This window comes from Aquarana catesbeiana, linkage group LG01, assembly GCF_042186555.1.
Source record: "Aquarana catesbeiana isolate 2022-GZ linkage group LG01, ASM4218655v1, whole genome shotgun sequence".
Classification (NCBI taxonomy): Eukaryota; Metazoa; Chordata; class Amphibia; order Anura; family Ranidae; genus Aquarana; species Aquarana catesbeiana.
Genome location: NC_133324.1, coordinates 733,045,572 through 733,065,764, shown reverse-complemented (window position 1 = coordinate 733,065,764; position 20,193 = coordinate 733,045,572). Strand labels below are relative to the sequence as shown.

The following is a 20,193-nucleotide window of genomic DNA, read 5'->3' as shown; positions in this document are numbered from 1 at the left end:
TTTAACTTTGACAAAGTGAAGGCAATATCAGACATTAGTATGTCCAAACTGTGTTGATCTTGCCTTCATCAGATGGGGTGACGTTCCAATCGGAGAAATCTGGGGAATGTTGGAGAGGGTGTAAAAATATCGGCACAATGGCCCATATATGGTGGGAGTGTCCCACCATTAAAGCGTATTGGAAGAAACTTATACTCCTAATAAAGGAAATTACCAATAAGACTATACAGGAAGACCCATGGACCTGCTTATTCCATGGGACAGAGGAGTCAATTAAGCAATATCAAACATCTATAGTTCCCATTTTGTTAGATGCTGCCAAGAGTCAGATTCCAAAAAAAATGGCAGGAGTCTAAGAGCCCTAAAATTCGAGAATGGTTGTTCTGCGTAAATGAAATTTACATAATGGAGTGCGTGGAGGGTACTGAATCAGATCATGATGAGGGGGCTGAACGAAAAGATAAATGGGCAGGGTGGCGGAGGTTTAAGAATACTTGGAGTTATGTGGAGGAGATTACTGGGTAAAGGTTAAACGGGTATAAAACAAGGGAATCTTGAGAGGGAATTAGGTTTTTGACTTATACTATAGTAACTCAGAAGGATGGGGAAGGGGGGGGTGGGTATTTTCTATTAAGAGGGAATCAGAGAAGGATTTATATTATAAATATGTCAATATATGGATTTTTGTATTTGGAAAATATAAATAAAAAAAAAAAAAAAAGATGGGGTGACGTCACCCCTGTAAAAGCCACATTTTGAAGATGCACACAAATTGGGAGTCAAAATGTGGATTTTTCTCCTGATCCCATGCCTAATGTCAACATGTGCTAGCTCCCATCATGGGGGATCAATGGACGTGTTTTGGGGGGTGCAACCCCTTCCTCTCATCTACTTTAGTTGCGAGGAAGGGGTTGCACCCACAAAACACGTACATTGCTATCTTGTGATGGCAGATAGCACATGTTGACACACTGTGTGCATCTTCAAAATTTGGCTTTTAAAATACTTTAAAGCTTGATTTAAAACAAAAATTTCTGCTTAAAATATCAGTGATGTTCTTCATTTTTTTTTGTTGAACATCATTGTTGTTTTCCTTTATTTTTTCTAAATCACGATTGCACACCATAATCTCCCCGATGAGGATGTGTGCACTTGCACTGGTGAGATTCTTCACAACATCCACATCACCTAAAAAAAAAAAAACACACCATGTGTTAAAAATATGCAGGCATACATCCATTACCTGAAGCTGTGGTCTCACTCCCCTGTTGTGGTCACTATTTCGCCCACTTCATAAACCTCTCCTTCCTCCACATCCTGAGGTTGTGGTGTGGTGACTTCCCCTTCTTTATGAGGTTGGGGTCCCTAGTGTCCCGAGTCTTTTCTCCCCATGTGAATTAAAAAATAGGTATACTTAGCACACAGATATTTGAGGACAGAATTAGGAATATGAAACATTGCTTGGAAGTGACGCACAATTGTCTGTTTTGGCAGAGTTACAAGCTGAAGACATTATTTTTTTCCCTTTCTAAAGCTAGAATACTTGTGTACCTGTTTTGTACAAGTTTCACACATGGAGACACCCCTAGTATCCGCTGGAGCACCTGTGTGGGACACCCTAAAAAGGGTGTTCTGGTGTCCCACACTAGTGCTCCTGCGTTCAGATGTGTAAACAGCTGAGGGGGGAGTCCTCTCCTTACACTGAATCAAGTTTGCATTTCATTCTAGTTACAAACCTATCTAGACAAACTTTTTTTTTTAAAGTTTTATTTATTGCTTTTTAACATCAACAAACTTCTTTTAAGACAAATAGGCATGAACAAATCTAGTTAACCTACATCTGCCAAAAACATTTTATTAGTGGGCGAATGAACGATGTTTACTACGAACGATTACTGTGCCCACGAACCTGAAACTTGCCATTTTAAATGCCATTTTAAACTGTAGAACAGAAAAGAAAAGCACATGGAGCAGCATGAACGTAATCATAATAGGAACACGACAAAATACTTACTTTTTTGCAGCACTCTCTTGATTCTTCTGTACTGATCCTGCTCCCTCAATTTGAGGTCTGACCATCGTTTCCTAAGTTGATCCTTGAATCGCCGTACCTAAAAATTCTTCTGCAGACTTTTCACAACTTTAGCCATGATCTTGGCCTTTCTCACATTTGGGTTTGGGTAAGATCCATGCTTCCCATCATAGTCGGCCCTCTTCAAGATGTCCACCATCTCTACAAAGGACATATTTGAGGCCTTAAATCTCCTGGATCGGGACATTTGTGTCGCTCCGGGCTTTCCTCGTCATTGCTGCTCTCCTCTGCATACACTTGCTCTTTCTTCGCCATGTGCTCTCCCACTGCACCGAAAGAGAAGGGGCGGGGAATATACTAGAAAGAAGGTCAGGGGCGGGCGGAGTTTCACGCATGCGCAGTATATATAAAGCGTAAGACGCGTGCGTCATACGTACGATTTGTGAGCAGAGGATGGAGTAGCGGAAGCGCCGATCGTGCTAAAAAAAGTACCATTTTAACTTGGGGCATCAGGGGCCCATACTGCTTATAGATGAAGGCCTATATTGGGAAAAGATTAGGAGAGTTTAAGCTGACATTGAGGTTTGTCTTGTGTTGTGTCTTGCAGATAAAATGGATAGATTCAATGTTCATGACGATCAACTTCATTGATAAATAAAGGGAGCTGCCCTGTCTGTGGCAGGTGAAACACCCTTTTTATACTAATAAAATAAAGAGAAAGGCAGCGCTGGATCAGTTGCTGGAATTGGTTAAGCCGGTGATTCCCACGGCAACCATCCCCCATTTGAAGTGCAAAATTGGTGGCCCGAGGAGCACATATAATAGGGAGCGCAAAAAGGTCCAGGATTCCATGAGATCCGGAGCAGCAGCTAATGACATTTATGTCCCCAGGCTCTGGTACTACGACAGACTGCGGTTTTTGTCAGACCAGAGTGAAATCAGGCCATCACTCTCAACCCTTCCTTCCACCTCAGATGAGGCTTCCAACGTACAACCTGGGCCTTCCACCCAGGAAGATGCGGAGGAGCCCAGCTTGAGCCAGGTATAGCATTTTTCAACATATTTTTTGTCCAAAAATTGAATGATGTTAACTAGATGTTAGTATTGATCACTAATTTCGGAATTAACAAAGTGGTTTACATATCAATAGACAGTAGTAGCCAAAAATGATTGGGACAAGAATTAAAAATGCTGGGGTCAGAATGATAGCCTTTTCTATTTGTTAACATTGAATTTGCAACAGTCATGAGCTCTAAACTGTGTGTGATTAATGGCTACAAAACTAAAACTATGTCCCATTTTCATACACAGGAGAGTCTCAGCCAGGAGGAGGCCGTGGAAAGTCACAGCCAAGAGGAGGAGGCCGTGGAAAGTCACAGCCAAGAGGAGGCCGTGGAAAGTCACAGGCAGGAGGAGGCCGTGGAAAGTCACAGGCAGGAGGAGGCCGTGGAAAGTCACAGGCAGGAGGAAGCCGTGGAAAGTCACAGGCAGGAGGAGGCCGTGGAAAGTCACAGGCAAGAGGAGGCCGTGGAAAGTCACAGGCAAGAGGAGGCCGTGGAAAGTCACAGGCAGGAGGAGGCCGTGGAAAGTCACAGGCAGGAGGAGGCAGTGGAAAGTCACAGGCAGGAGGAGGCCGTGGAAAGTCACAGGCAGGAGGAGGCCGTGGAAAGTCACAGGCAGGAGGAGGCCGTGGACAGTCACAGCCAGGAGGAGGCCGTGGACAGTCACAGCCAGGAGGAGGCCGTGGACAGTCACAGCCAGGAGGAGGCCGTGGAAAGTCACAGCCAGGAGGAGGCCGTGGAAAGTCACAGCCAGGAGGAGGCCGTGGAAAGTCACAGCCAGGAGAAGGCCGTGGAAAGTCACAGCCAGGAGGAGGCCGTGGAAAGTCACAGCCAGGAGGAGGCCGTGGAAAGTCTCAGCCAGGAGGTGGCCGTGCCCAGTAGCCTGACCAAATCAAAGGTTCCTCCCCTCCACCTTCCAACAAAAAGTACCAGGAAGGGGAGGAACGTGGAGGAGTCAGCATTTTTTTTAATTCGGGAGGCTACTGCGGCCCTCAGAACCACCCCCAATATTCAAAAGGCTTATGCCTACATGATGGCCAGCAAAATGCAGGAAATGGAGGTGGACCAACGTCTCATTTGTGAGGAAGTGATCTATCTGGCCCTAAATAAGAGGTTTAGGGGCGAACTCATAAACAAAATCCACCTGTGTGAGTTGGACCAACCTCCTCCTCCACCTCCTGCCACAACTCCAACACCAGAGCCACAGCCCGGAAGCACGCGTGGCAGGAAGCGTGCAAGGAAGTCTTGAGAGTGATGGCCTGGGTTCGGTCTGGCCTGACAAAAGACGCAGGCTGTTGTAGGACCACAGCCTTGGGACATATATATCATCTGCTGCTGTTCCTGATCTCTCGGAGTCCTGGACCTGATTGTGCTCCCTATTAAATGGACCCTTCAGGCTACCAATTTTGCCTGTCAAATAGTTGATATGTGCCCTGGGGTACAAAGACTTTGCCAATTTCACCAGTTTATCCAGCGTTGCCTTCTTCTTTATTTTGTTATGACCCCTGGTTAATGTCTATTTTTTAGCACAAATACTTGGCTATGTGTTTTAGTTGAAAAAGGACAGTTTGTTTTCAAGTAGGCAGGTACATTTCAAAAATACAATGTCAAATTAACAAGAGACACCAACCAATCTCCTTGAGGTTAAAAAATACAAGCTAATAATGGTGTTGTGGTAACTTGACACACGAAACAAGAAAAAATATCATGGAGATCACTAGAAAACAGGAGATCTTGACCAAAAAAAAACACTATAAAAAATAAACATTATTATGGAGATCTGGTGACAAAAAAAAGATTATTCAGGAAATCACGAGAAATAATACAGAAATCAGTTTGTCAGAACTCTGTGTGAATATCAGCAGCTAAACAACTTCATTATTCTAGCATTATAAAGAAGAAGAGAATGCGCTGCATTAAAAGATTAAAAACTTTGCAGCGTGACGAATGTGCTATCTCCATTACGAACGCAAGTTTTACCAGACTGAGCGCTTCCGTCTCGTAATTGATTCAGAGCATGCGTGGAATTTTGTGCGTAGAAATGGTCTACACACGCTCGGAATTTACGACAATGGATTTTGTTGTTGGAAAGTTTGAGATCCAGCTCTCAAATTTTTGTTGTCGGAAATTCCGACAGAAAATGTCCGATGGAGCATACACACGGTGGGAATTTCCGACAACAAGCTCACATCGAACGTTTGTTGTCGGAAATTCCGATCATGTGTACGCGGCATTAGAGTAGCTAAATATAAGAGGGGATACTCTATCACCTGCTCCCTGTGCCACCAAGAGACAGGGACATTCTTCAATCTCATATGGGCATGCCCTCTCATACAGGGATTCTGGAAACAGGTTGTGGACTTCCTACACGATACTATGGGCTCTCTCTCTCTTACTCTAGACCCAAAGCAATGTATACTGGGGATATTCCCGGATTCGGAAATCAACAGATTAACAATAAACAGAGGGTGCCCAGCCAAGTACAATAAAATTTGGGACAGATGGCTTTCGGACTCTGACACATGCACGTGACCAATGGCCTAGGTCCTCCAGGGATGTCTTCTACTACTAACAATAGATCTGTCAAGTAGACGCTAAGCAGGTATTGCCATCTGTACTCTGTTTGCTTGCAGCATGACAACTTAGGAAATGTTGTTGTATATGTAAATTGTTTAAGAAAATCTTTTCTGGAAAAAATACATCAAAAATAGTTGTCCTGTGGACAGATTCTCCCACCTGAGCTGTGGATTACTGCAGTTCCTCCAGAGTTACCATGGGCCTCTTGGCTGCTTCTCTGATTAATGCTGTCCTTGCCCGGCCTGTCAATTTAGGTGGACGGCCATGTCTTGGTAGGTTTGCAGTTGTGCTATACTCTTTCCATTTTCGGATGATGGATTCAACAGTGCTTCATGAGATGTTCAAAGCTTGGGATATTTTTTTTTTTTATAACCTAACCCTGCTTTAAACTTTTCCACAACTTTATCCCTGACCTGCCTAGTGTGTTCCTTGGCCTTCATGATGCTGTTTGTTCACTAAGGTTCTCTAACAAACCTCTGAGGGCTTCACAGAACAGCTGCATTTATACTGAGATTAAAATTACACACAGGTGGACTCTATTTACTAATTAGGTGACTTCTGAAGGCAATTTATTCCACTAGATTGTAGTTAGGTGTATCAGAGTAAAGGGGGCTGAATACAAATGCACGCCACACTTTTCAGATATTTATTTATAGGGTTGTCCCGATAACGATACAAGTATCGGTATCAGGATCGATACAGAGCATTTGTGCGAGTAGTACTTATACTTGCACAAATGCTCCCCATGCCTAATCCGATACCTGGGAGAGGCGGTGTTTCATCAGATTAGGAGACCCTGTGCAACCTTAAGTCAGTGGGTGGAACAATGGAAGTGATGCTCGTGTAGACGTCAGCATTTGGACATCCCGACGCCCATCTTGATACACCCTGCACTCGGCCGCAGTAAGCCAGCAGCAGACATCTTGTTACACGCAGCCCATATAGTTCGGGCTGGGTGTAACAAGATGGCCGTTGCTGCTTTTATGCGGCCGAGTGCAAGGAGTACCAAGATGGGCATCGCAGGCAGCCTTTCCTCTCATGGCATTTCAGTGCCTGCCCATCAGTGCCCATAAATGCCACCTATCAGTGCCATCTATCAGTGCCAGCCACCTGTCAGTGCCAGCCATCTATCAATGCCATCTATCAGTGCCAGCCACCTGTCAGTGCCATCAGTGCCAACCATCTGTCAGTGTTCATCAGTGATGCATATCAGTGCCACCTAATCCTATCAGTGCTGCTTAATCAGTGCCACCTATCAGTGCCCGCCCATCGGTGCTGCATATCAGTGCTACCCAATCTGTATTGTGCTCTGAAAACTGTCACGACATTAAAAAAAAAAAAAAAAAAAAAAAAAGGTATCTGTAATCGGTATCGGCGAGTACTTGGAAAAAAAAAGTATCGGTATTTGTACTCGGTCTTAAAAAAGTGGTATCAGGACAACCCTATTTATTTATAAAAAAACGTTGAAAACCATTCATCATTTTCCTTCCACTTCACAATTATGTACCACTTTGTGTTGGTCCATCACATAAAATCCCAATAAAATACATTTACGTTTTTGGTTGTAACATGACAAACTGTAAAAGTTTCAGGGGGTGTAAATACTTTTTCAAGGCACTTTACATGAATAATTACAATCTATACATAGAAATAGCACATGGATAAGATTATTTACAAGTTCAGGTGCCAGTGAACACTAGGAAAGGAAGGGAAGAAAAGACTTCCCAAGGGGATTCCTAAAGAATCACTGGCTAAAAATATTGCATTTGGAGAACTGTATGTGATTATTATTTGCAGTGATATTATTCAGTATATGAATTCAAAATTGTTCACATTAACTTGTTGACAAGACCAGTGTTCCGCCAGTAATGTAGCACTGTTTTTAAAAGAAGATTTAATTTAAGTAAATAAGGGTATATTTTCAAAGAAATGAATGTGACATTAACCAACTCTCACTGCAAGTGTATCTTCCTGGTGCATGCGTTTTAACCAACAGTAATTGATTCACCTCCAGTGAATGTCACTTTCATTCCTTTAAAAATTTGCCCCTTAGCCTCAACCTTTGCCACGGTCATATATTTTAGGACAGCTTGGTAGAGAAAAATATAAATAACGGTATGTGGGGAAAAAAGGATATATATCGTTTACAATATTTGTCCTTGCTTAAAGAAGTACCAGCCCAGTTTTCCATGATGTATAACATAGCAGAAATTCCCTTACCAACATTGCGTACTTGCTCAGATATGTCTGCCCGTAAATCCGATACATCCCACATGGCAAGAAATGAGTCAAAACACGAGCCTTCCTCTGCCTCCTGTACGTATGGCTTGTATGAAAAGCTTAAGTGATGAGCTATGGCAGCCAAGAACATTTCAACACAAATAACAAAATCCTGAAACAAAGGAGTCAAAAAATGTGATTTGTCCTCACTAAAATCCCAATACATGTATGTTTTCCAAATCAAAAGGTTCACGTTTCTTAATCGGGTTCTAAGAGGTTTCCAGGACCAATGAGAGATTAACAAATATTTCCAGCTTGTAAACTACACTATATAAAAAGTGTTGAACCATACTAAGCATGAAAATTCAAGCTTTAATAGGCTTACCTTTTTAACTTAGTCTTAAAATATCTTTTTTCTTTACAAGTTTTCTTAATGGCAATACTTAGCACCTGAGCAAGCCTTGAATTGTGGGGAGGCAGAGCATAGGATCGTGTTCTCATACCTAGGTATAACAGGTATTTCTTTAGCTATGAGTATGAATGGAGATGCTTTAAGAGTCCATAGAAAGGGAGTACTGAATGCTTATAGTGCTTCCTATGCAGTGCAATTTCTAAAGGGCAGTGAGGCTGCCACACAATTTTATGGAAGGACCTTGGTGACCAACTTTCAGGTAGTATTAAAGCTTCACCTACCAGAACTGACTGTGATAGAAGGTTTTGAGAGGCTGTTGTAAATAGGTTTAGGCACCTCAAATTACTTGCATCTTATATGGGTTTTTCCAATGTCAAAGTCTCTTTCAAGTGAAACTAAAGCCACAATACAAAAACACTGCAACTAAGCAGCTTTTACTGCAGAAGAAACATACTATGGGGCTGATTTACTAAAGTTGGAGAGTGCAAAATCTGGTGCAGCTCTGCACAGAACCCAATCAGCTTACAGTTTTTTTTTTTGGTCAAAGCTTAATTGAACAAGCTGAAGTTAGAAGCTGGTTGGCTACCATGCACAGTTGCACCATTTTTTGCACTCTCCAACTTTAGTAAGTCAACCCCTATGTCTCTCCTACAATAAAACAAACTTGTTTGCAATCTTCTACTGAATGTACACTGTGTATAAGCATGGGAGTCATGTCGTCATCACCACTGACCAATCAAGAGGCCAAACACCCGGCACTCAGAAGATGTCAGCAGTCGGCGAGGGAACTAACAGTCACATCACAGAAACAAAGAGGAGTATTCTGCAGACTTTAGTTCTGCTTTAGGTAATAATTGCTCCATGCTACCCTGTATTCTCCATTCATATTCAAATCTGCTATTGAAATGGCACAGAACAAAACAAGTCTGACACATGCTAACTGTAACATATCTGCTGTATGTTCAATTTCTCAGCATTATTAAATCATCTATCCTTCCACTTTTTTTCAAACATTGTGCCATGTCCACTTTATTTTGTTAAAATGTGAAGCCCCTGTGCTGACAATTTCTAGTACTACACAGATTTACTAAAACTGGAGCACTCAGAATCTGGTGCAGCTGTGCATGGCAGCAAATCAGCTTCTAACTTCAGCTTGTTTAAACTTTGGCAAAAAAAACCTGGAAGCCGATTGGTTTCTATGCAGAGCTGTACCAGATTTTGCACTCTCCAGTTTAACCACTTACCAACCAGCCCATAGCTGAATGCCAGCTACAGGGTAGTTGCATAACTCTGGGAGGGCATACAGCGACACCCTTCTAGAATCCTGCTCTCGCGCGCCCCCTGGGGCAATATCCAGCCATACTCTGCCATACCCAGCTATACCCTACCATACTCGGCCATGCTCAGCCATACTCGGCTGTACTTGGCCTCTGTATGTGGCCAGGCTGTGGAAGTCTCACACATGTGGTATCGCCATACTCAGGAGTAGGAGAATCTATTTTGGGGTGTCATTTTTGGTATGTACATGCTATGTGTTAGAAATATTGTATAAATGGACAACTTTGTGTTAAAAAAAAAATGCGTTTTAACCACTTCCCGCCCGCCGTTATATGACGTCCTTGACTTTGTGTGGGGATATCTGAATGATGCCTGCAGCTACAGGCATCATTCAGATATCAGCTTTTTCAGCCGGCGTTTCCCTACACCATAAGAATGATCATAGCGGCTGTTCCGCTCTTTGATCTTATGGGAGGTGAGAGGGGACGTCCTCTGCTTCTACCGACTCACCGCTATGATTGAAGCCAGGATCGTTTTTTTTTCATTTCAGGCTTCCCAGCCTAGAGGTGAGATGTGGGGTCTTATTGACCCCATATCTCATTGTAAAGAGGACCTGTCATGCCATATTCCTATTACAAGTGATCAAAAAGTTTATTTTTTGTAAAAAAGTGTCAAACTAAAATAAAGTAAAATGAACAATAAAAAAAAAAAAATTTAAAGCGCCCCCTAAGTCTCGCCCACATATGAAAATGGTGATCAAACCACACATGTGAGGTATCGCTGCGAACGTTAGAGCGAGAGCAATAATTTTGGCCCTAGACCTCCTCTGTAACTCAAAACATGTAACCAGTAAAAAACGTTATAGCGTCGTCTATGGGGATTTTTAAGTAGCGAAGTTTGGTGCCATTCCACGAGCGTGTGCAATTTTGAAGGGTGACATGTTAGGCATCTATTTACTCGGTGTAACTTCAGCTTTCACATTATGCAAAAACATTGGGCTAACTTTACCGTTTTATTTTTTTTTAAAGCACAAAACTGTTGTTTTCCAAAAAAAACGCGTTCGAAAAATTGCTGCGCAAATACCGTGCGAGATAAAAAGTTGTAACAACCACCATTGTATTCTCTAGGGTCTTTGCTAAAAAATATATAATGTTTTGGGGTTCTATGTAATTTTCTAGCAAATAAATTATGATTTTTACATGTAGGAAAGAAATGTCAGAATTGGCCTGGGTGCTCCAGAACGCCTGAAGGTGCTCCCTGCATGTCGGGCCTCTGTATGTGGACATGCTGTGTAAAAGTCTCACACATGTGGTATCACCGTACTCGGGAGTAATAGCAGAATGTGTTTTGGGGTGTAATTTGTGGTATGCATATGCTGTGTGTGAAAAATAACCTGCTAATATGACAATTATGTGAAAAAAAAAAAAATAATCTTGATTTTGCAAAGAATTGTGGGAAAAAAATGACAACTTCAAAAAACTCACCATGCATCTTTCTAAATACCTTGGAATGTCTTCTTTCCAAAAAGGGGTCATTTGGGGCGGTATTTGTACTTGTCTGGCACGTTAGGGTCTCAAGAAATTAGATAGGCCGTCGGTACTTTAGGTGTGATCAATTTTCAGATATTGGCACCATAGCTTGTGGACTCTATAACTTTTACAAAGACTAAATAATATACACCAGTTTGTACTTATTTTTACCAAAGATATGTAGCAGTATAAATTTTGGCCAAAATTTATGAAGAAAAATTACTAATTTGCTAAATTTTATAACAGAAACAAAGAAAAATTCTTTTTTTTTTTACAGAATTTTCAGTCTTTTTTCTTTTATAGCGCAAAAAATAAAAAACCCAGTGGTGATTAAATACCACCAAAAGAAAGCTCTATTTGTGTGAAAAAAAGACAAAAATTTCAATGTGAGAGCACCGAAAGCTGAAAATTAGTCTGGTTAGGAAGGGGGTTTAAGTGCTCAGTGGTCAAGTGGTTAATAAATTAATCCCAGTGTAACATAACAAGCCTAGAGCTATATACACACTATATTACCAAAAGTATTAGGACACCTGCCTTTACACAAACATGACCTTTAATGGCATCCCAGTCTTAGTCTATAGGGTTCAATATTGAGTTGGCCCACCCTTTGCAGGTATAACAGCTTCAACTCTTCAGGGAAGGCTGTCCACAAAGTTTAGGAGTGTGTCTATGGGAATGTTTGACCATTCTTTCAGAAGCGCATTTGTGAGGTTGGGCACTGATGTTGGACGAGAAGACCTGGCTCGCAGTCTCTACTCTAATTCATCCCAAAGATGTTCTATTGGGTTGAGGTCAGGACTCTGTGCAGGCCAGTCGTATTCCTCCACCCCTAACCCGCTCATCCAAGTCTTTATGGACCTTGTTTGTGCACTGGTGAGCAGTCATATTGGAACAGGAAGGGGCCATCCCCAAACTGTTCCTACAAAGTTGGCAGCATGAAATTGTCCAAAATGTCTTGGTATGCTGACGCCTTAAGAGTTCCCTTCACTGGAACTAAGAGGCCAAGCCCAACCCCTGAAAAACGACCCCACACCATAACCCCCCTCTACCAAACGATTTGGACCAGCGCACAAGACATAAATGTGCAATTTGTTCTGTTTAACAATCATTTGTTACCCCTAGCCATTAACCACTTCAAGACCGCCGCACGGGGGGCGTGGCTTGGCAATGGCGCTGTGAGGCTGCTTCTCCTGGGAGCTCCGTGCTTCATTCAGGCCGGGAACCGGATCTAATACACCTGCCGGGCAAACAACTACATGTCCATGACGGACAGACCCCCGGGATCTCCCGCAGCCAACAAAACCGCGGACATTGCAGCCTATTTCCTGCGGAATTCGGCCACTCCGTTACAGGCCCAGGAATCCAAGATGGCGCCGCCGCGCAACAACAACGCAGGCACAGCATCGCTCAAAAAGACGGGCAAAGGACCCCCCAGCGCCTCACAAGGTAACGGGTCTCTCCCCAACAGACCGGACTCCCCGATCTTATCCCCAGAAATCCCGGGGTTAGATAGTTGCTCATTCGTGCAAACTGTACAGACTGCCAGCACACAGGGGCCAGCACTCCCTGAAGGCTGGAAAGAGCTGATCGCCCTTCTCCCTACTAAAAAAGATATCTCTGACTCTGCAGCTACAATTGTGAATACCCTTTCTAAAGAAATCCATGACCTTAAGCAGAGGATAGATACGGTGGACTCTAGGGTATCTGAGGTGGAAACATCCACTTCCCTGCTTGAATCCAGAATGTCAGCCATGGAAAAGGTTCATGTTGATTATAAAAAGCACTTGATCCTGATGCAGCTTTCCATAGATGATGGCGAAAATCGCAGCAGGAGAAACAACATTAGGGTGCGAGGCCTACCTGAAGCCACATCGGGGGGTGATCTCAGAGCCACGATAGTGGCCATATTTAACCGATTGCTGGACAAGCCACCTACAGATGAGCTGGAACTGGACCGAGTGCACCGTGTACAGGGTCCTAGGGGAGGAGATGATCCCGCACCGAGAGATGTATTGGCGAGAGTTCACTATTACACAATTAAGGAGGAAATTTTACAAAGAGCATGGACCCGGGGTCCCTTGGACTTTGATGGGGCGTCTGTGCAACTTTTCCCAGATTTATCGCGACTCACCCTGCGCATGAGGGGCCAACTACGACCATTACTTGAAGCAATCAGATCAACGGGTGCCACATACAGATGGGGACACCCCTTCCACTTGATAGTGCTGAAAGGGAATAACTCTTTTGTACTGCGATGGCCGGACCAGCTTCCTGATCTGTTCGGATTCTTGGCGATCCCCGGTTTCTCTGTACCCAACTGGCTGGACTTTCCAATAACCTTCAACAACCCACGTTCTGCATCACCGAGACCCCAAAGACCTAGCAGACGACAATGGCGTTCAAGATCCAGGATTTCTCCGAGAGATAACCTCACTTCACCAGAGTCTTGATCGGACTTTCCTTCCTGATCTCATAATATATCTACACAGTTCCGTGAGTGGGTCATAGATAGTCTAAGGGGCTTATTTTGTATATATGCTATTGAGGGGCCTTGCCCCTAGATACAGGGAGGCAATGCCTAAAATGGTCACTTAGACCCAAATGCTATTGGGGCCTTCGCGCTGCGCCCCCCCTCCATTACTCACTTCTTTTAACGGAGACATTTTTTGTTCGTTTTTTTTTTTTGTTGCCCTCCGTTTACAGTTTTTCTCTCATTTTTTGTTGAAGGGGTGGGAGAGCGGCGCTGAAGGAGCCCTGATCCACAAGACACGGAATCGTGTATAGCTTAATACGGCTTTGATGTTTGATACCAGAGTTCACTGTGATAGCTATGTTGCAGACGGGAAGCTAGTGTATGAATTTCTCTGTGTTCATATATACTACATTACAGGGGGCTACATACATGCGGCCTGAAGGTTCTGCAATATGGCAAATAGAGTTGTTTTTGGAAATTTTTATTATTTTTTATGTTTCATTTATAACGGTAGTAGTCCGGTATCTCTTAATATGCCGGTTCTCATCTGTCGACACGTCTCCCGCTGTGTCGCAGAGTCTAGTCTTCCACACCCGCTAATAGGTAGCGCATACGTGCGCAAGGCTTAGTTTAGCAACAGTGGGATAATTCATTTATCCTTCTTAGTATTGTTCTTTTTCATCTCCTAGCTTTGCTTCTTTACTTTTTCCTTTCTCTCCCGGTCCTCCCCTCCACTTCTACCCTCCCCCCCTTCTCTTCTTCTTTCTCCACTCCTTTTCGCCCCCGACTGTGACCCCCCCCCCCCCCTCACCCCAAGCTTTATACCTCTCAGATCATTTTCTTTATTTTTGTATTTTCGGTTTGGTATCGGTGAGCGACATGGCCCCCCTGGGTATCCCCTCGGGTTCACGTACGCAAGGTGAGATAAAATTTACCTCTCTCAATGTTAGGGGTCTGGCGACACCGGAAAAACGCTCCAGACTCCTCTCTGACCTGAAAAAAACACGCTCACAGGTGGCGTTTATTCAGGAAACGCATTTCAAACAGTCGGCAGTTCCCAGACTTTGCAACAGGGATTTCCCCAACGCATACCATGCTCCCTCCCCCTTGTCGAAATCTAAGGGGGTTAGCATATTGATAGCCAGATCTGTACCGTGGACGCTGCTAGAAGAGAGAGCGGACCCGCTGGGGCGGTACCTGCTCTTGAAAGGCAAAATTAGGAGTACCACAGTGACTCTGGTCAATGTCTATTTCCCTAATTCTGACCACTTGTCCTTCTTGCGAGCACTCACTCCCCTGATCCTAGAGTTCCGGGAGGGTCTGTTCCTGATGGGCGGGGACTTTAACTTTGCCCCGGAGCCGCTCCTTGACGTTTCGAGAGGAGCGTCTCACTTGTCCTTTGCCTACCTGAAAAAACTTAAACAGGAGTTGGCTAGCCTTCAGTTGGTTGATCCCTGGAGGATCATGCACCCTGAGGAGAGGGATTACACCTACTTCTCGGCGGTGCATGGAACCTACTCCAGGATAGACTTCTTCCAGATCCAGCATAAAGATCTCCCCTATGTCACTTCATCCCAAATTGATTACATTTCCCTATCGGATCATGCTCCCACGCATGTAACCATGTGCTGAGATACAGAACTCAGATCCCCCCCTACATGGAAACTAAACGAGTCTCTGCTACAAATCCCGGAAGTACGTTCAGAGATAAGTAGGACATTAACCAACTATTTTTCAGAAAACACAGACCCATCGCTGTCTTCAATGACAATATGGGAGGCCCACAAATGTGTAATAAGAGGGGAACTAATTAGGATCGGGGCTGCCAAAAAAAGGGAAAGAACCAAACAGATCGACCTCTTGATATCCCAGGTACGGTCGCTCGAGCAGCTACACAAGAAGTCCATGGCCGAAACGCACCTCAAGGCTTTACTGAAGGCCAGGGGGGAATTGAAAGACCTTCTGTACCATAAAACATTACAGAATCTGGCTTGGGCTAGAAGAGCTACGTTCGAATTTTCCAATAAGCCAGGTACCATGTTGGCCAGACTTCTACGGGCTCCCAGACAACGCACCTACATTCCATCCATAGTGACCTCACAGGGGGCAAAAGTCCATACCTCTAGGGATATAGCCAGCGAATTTGTTGAGTATTATCAACAACTATACAATTTACACAGGGGGGAACCTGTTGGCTCTTTAGTGGAGAAGGAGAGGTTGGCGGGTGAATACATCAGGGCTTCGGGCATGCCTACTTTGCCAACTGAAATAAGTGACGCTTTTGAAGCGGATATTACCCAGGAAGAACTATTGCTAGCCCTGGCACAAACGAAACCCAGGAAGGCACCGGGGCCGGATGGCTTCACTCTGACCTATTACCAGACTTTTGAGCCCAACTTATCGCCACACTTTCTGAAAGCGTACAACTCACTAAAGGGGGATAATATTAGTACTAACATGGTAGACTCCCTACGGGCATTTATATCCCTGATCCCAAAAGAGGGGAAAGATCCCAATTATTGCAGTAACTATCGCCCGATTGCGTTGCTTAACGTAGATCTGAAATTATTTTCCAAAATCCTCGCCAATAGAATTTTACCACATATCCCACAGCTAGTTCACCTAGACCAGGCAGGGTTTGTGCCGCTGAGGGAGTCGAGAGACAACACCATCAGAGTTCTCAATCTAATCCATGAAGCGAGATCAGTCCAGAAGCCTTTTCTGCTCCTCTCCACGGACGCAGAGAAGGCTTTCGATAGGGTGGCCTGGCATTTTATGCGGGCCACCCTGGAGCATATCGGTATGGGCCCAAACATGAGAAGCTGGATATCGTCTCTGTACTCGACTCCCTCGGCGGCGGTACGGGTCAACGAGTGGCGTTCGGAATTCTTTGACATTACAATCGGGACGAGACAGGGGTGCCCCCTGTCCCCACTGATTTTCATTCTCACCCTCGAGCCGTTCATGTGTAACATCCGTGGGAACCCTAATGTAACGGGTATTGCTAAGCCCTCGGGACATCACAAAATCGCGGCTTTCGCCGATGATCTGATTTTTTTCGTCTCCAACCCGCGTATCACTCTACCCAATATCTTGTCAGCTCTTAGGGTGTATGGGGAAATGTCAAATTTCAAAGTCAATTGTGCCAAGTCCGCGGTGCTAAACATCACATTACCAGCTATGGAAGCGGTAAGCATGAGCAAAACCTTCCCCTTTAGGTGGGCGGAGAAATCTATCCGCTATCTGGGGGTGGACATCACCCCGGACTTGGCACATTTATACAACAGCAATTTTGCACCCCTACTGCAGAGACTTAAGATAGATCTCCAGACGTGGCACAGACTTACCTTGACCTGGTTTGGGCGTTGTAACGCCCTGAAAATGACAGCCCTTCCACGGATTTTATATATACTTCAAACATTACCGATCCAGCTACCAACTACTTTCTTTAAGCAAATTCAGTCTATCATTAGAGAGTTTATCTGGTCTCATAAATCCCCCAGAACGAAATTACAAACACTGACCAAGCCCAAGGACAAGGGGGGAGTGGGTCTCCCGGATATCTTTCGATATTACCAAGCGGTTCACTTAGCCAGGATAGCCGATTGGCACTGCAATAGAGACTCCAAACAATGGGTGGGAATGGAAATTGAAGATTCCTCTATTCCCTTACTCCCATCACCGTGGCTCTTGTCCACTCCGCCGGCGGACATGAAATCCCACCCACTAATAGGGGCCACCCTTCAGGTGGCGAGGAAAATATTTCGCACCACAGACATATCACCACTACCCTCACCCATGACGCCTATTATAGGTAACCCGGACTTTACCCCCGGACTCACAAGTCGTAGATTGAGACAATTAAAGTTTGATGAGAAGCAGTCTCTAGGCGAGATTTGGCCCCGGGGAGAGTTCCCAGCTGCCTCCACACTCTCCAGACTCATAGATCCTCCATTAGACGGCTTCAGCACTCTCCAACTTAGGCACTATCTGAGGACGTTCCAGGAACTATCATATGTCCCTCGGAGCTACACTCCTCTGGAATCCCTCTGCAGGTCTGGAGAACCTATCAGACACACACTGTCTTTCTTGTACAGTCTTCTTTCGGGTCAGAGAGGGAACTCAACTCCAGAGTTCCTCCTGAAATGGGAAAGGGATCTGGGGACCCAGTTCTCCACTCAGCAAAGAGAGAAGGTCTTGGTCTTGGCACATAAGTCCTCGATTGCGAGCCAATATCAAGAAGCGGGATATAAAATCCTGACCAGGTGGTACAGAGTCCCATACGTGTTACATAAAATGAATCCGTCGCTGTCGGATAGGTGTTGGAGATGTGACAGGGAAGTGGGAAGCTTGCTCCACGTTTTTTGGTCGTGCCCACTTCTGAGACCCTTTTGGGAGGAGGTGACTTCGACTATTCAAAGTCTGACCTCGGTCGATCTCAAAGATAACCCGGCCGCATGCCTCCTACACCTGACCACAAGATCGATTCAAAAGTACAAGAAAACATTGACTATGCAACTCCTAAACGCTGCTAGAATATGCATTCCGGCGCTCTGGCGTGATCCTCTCCCCCCGACCAGGGTTCTGTGGTATTCAAAAGTTAACTGTATTTTACGTATGGAGGAACTGACGGCAACTCTACAAAACAAAGAGGAACAATTTATTGACAAATGGAGGCCCTGGAGATATTTTGTCGGTACAGACGCTTATCTACAGGACTTGGTACAGACACAATCCTCGCCTACCTGAGATGCAACCCCATTAACACAGATATCTGTATACACTCCTTCGGGGTGTGACAGGAGGGATCGGGTGGGGGGCGGTGTCGCAACCATTCCTATATAACCCCCTTTTTTTTGCCCTCTCCCCACTCTCTTCATGCCTCCCCCTCCCCCCTTCCTACTCCGCTTTTCTTTTCACTTTCTAATCTCTTCTTTTCTTTAATCTTTTGTGTTTCGATCTGCTCACTAAGCAGCCGTAGTTGACGGCGATAACAAATACAATGTAAATGACATTACTTAAGATGAGCAGGTAACACTCATCTGTATAGCAAATAGACATATCTGTCTTTGAAGGTTTAAATATTATTATATATATCAAAACTGTTCATATACCAATTAAGCTTTATCCAAGGAAGCCCGTGGTAGGCAACCTTGATATTTTATATTTTGTATGGAACAGACATACTTTTGGCTAGAACTTATCTATGCTACCATATTTGTTGGATTAATAACTTGGATTTTGGTCTACAGTCATATTTTATGTGATTCAAAATATGTTTTTGTATGGAATATGTAACATACTGTAACCTAAACTGTATTTCTATGCCTTTAGTGTGTCAACAATAAAGGAATTTAAAAAAAAAAGACCGCCGCACGACTATATACGTCCAAACTTTGAACGGGGATATCGTTGTTATGGCAGCAGCTAGCTGCCATAACCCCGGTATCCCCGTTTTCGTGCGGCGTCTGTTTTTCAGATAAAAGTGGTACCTGCGGCGGATTTGCGCAAGATCACTTTTATTGGTGGCGGGAGAGGGCCACTCCCCTCCCGCCGCGATCCGGTGCCCTCTGCCGCTTACCGGAGCCGTCGGTAGCGGCGGAGGCGATCGCGTCCTATCCTGTGGTGTGTCTGGAGACGAGTGAGGCTAAGATGGAGCTCACTTGTCTCCAACACACTGCTGGGCGGAAGCGACGTCAATACGTCACTTCCGTCCACGCCTCTTAAAGGCACATTTTTTCAAATGTCATTTTTCTAAATGACTTTTTTTTTTTTTATTATTGCATTTTAGTGTAAATATGAGATCTGAGGTCTTTTTGACCCCAGATCTCATATTTAAGAGGTCCTGCCATGCTTTTTTCTATTACAAGGGATGTTTACATTCCTTGTAATAGGAATAAAAGTGACACCATTTTTTTTTTTTAAAAACAGTGTAAAAATAAATAAAATTTTGTAAAATAAATAATAAAAATTAAAAAAAAAATTTTTAAAACCCCCCTGTCCCGACGAGCTCGCGCGCAGAAGCGAACGCATACGCGAGTAGCGCCCGCATATGAAAACGGTGGTCAAACCACACATGTGAGGTATCGCCGCGACCGGTAGAGTGAGAGCAATAATTCTAGCCCTAGACCTCCTCTGTACCGCAAAATATGCAACCTGTAGAATTTTTTAAACGTCGCCTATGGAGATTTTTAAGGGTAAAAGTTTGACGCCATTCCACGAGCGGGCGCAATTTTCAAGCATGACATTTTGGGTATCAATTTACTTGGCGTAACATTATATTTCACAATATAAAAAAAATTGGGCTAACTTTACTGTTGTCTTATTTTATTCAAAAAAGTGAATTTTTTCCAAAAAAAGTGCGCTTTTAAGACCGCTGCGCAAATACGGTGCAAAAAAAAGTATTGCAATGACCGCCATTTTATTCTCTAGGGTGTTAGAAGAAAAACTATATAATGTTTGGGGGTTCTAAGTAATTTTCTAGCAGAAAAACCTGTTTTAAACATGTAAACACCTAAAATCCAAAACGAGGCTGGTCCTTAAGTGGTTAAATACTAGCTATTTGAGAAAACGGGTGTTTTGTTTTTTTAGTTGCAGAGGTGAATTTTATA

At 44.1% G+C, this 20,193-nt stretch overlaps 1 protein-coding gene across 4 annotated transcripts in view; it reads right to left on the bottom strand.

Annotated features, from left to right (window-relative positions):
- Positions 1-20,193, bottom strand: part of TMEM184C (transmembrane protein 184C) — a 78,785-nt gene that overhangs the window by 22,626 nt on the left and 35,966 nt on the right. For all 4 annotated transcript variants that reach the window (XM_073604745.1, XM_073604767.1, XM_073604756.1 and 1 more), the window contains exon 10: positions 7,891-8,062. In XM_073604745.1, the coding sequence (XP_073460846.1) occupies positions 7,891-8,062 (172 nt within the window). The remainder of the gene's footprint in view (positions 1-7,890; positions 8,063-20,193) is intronic.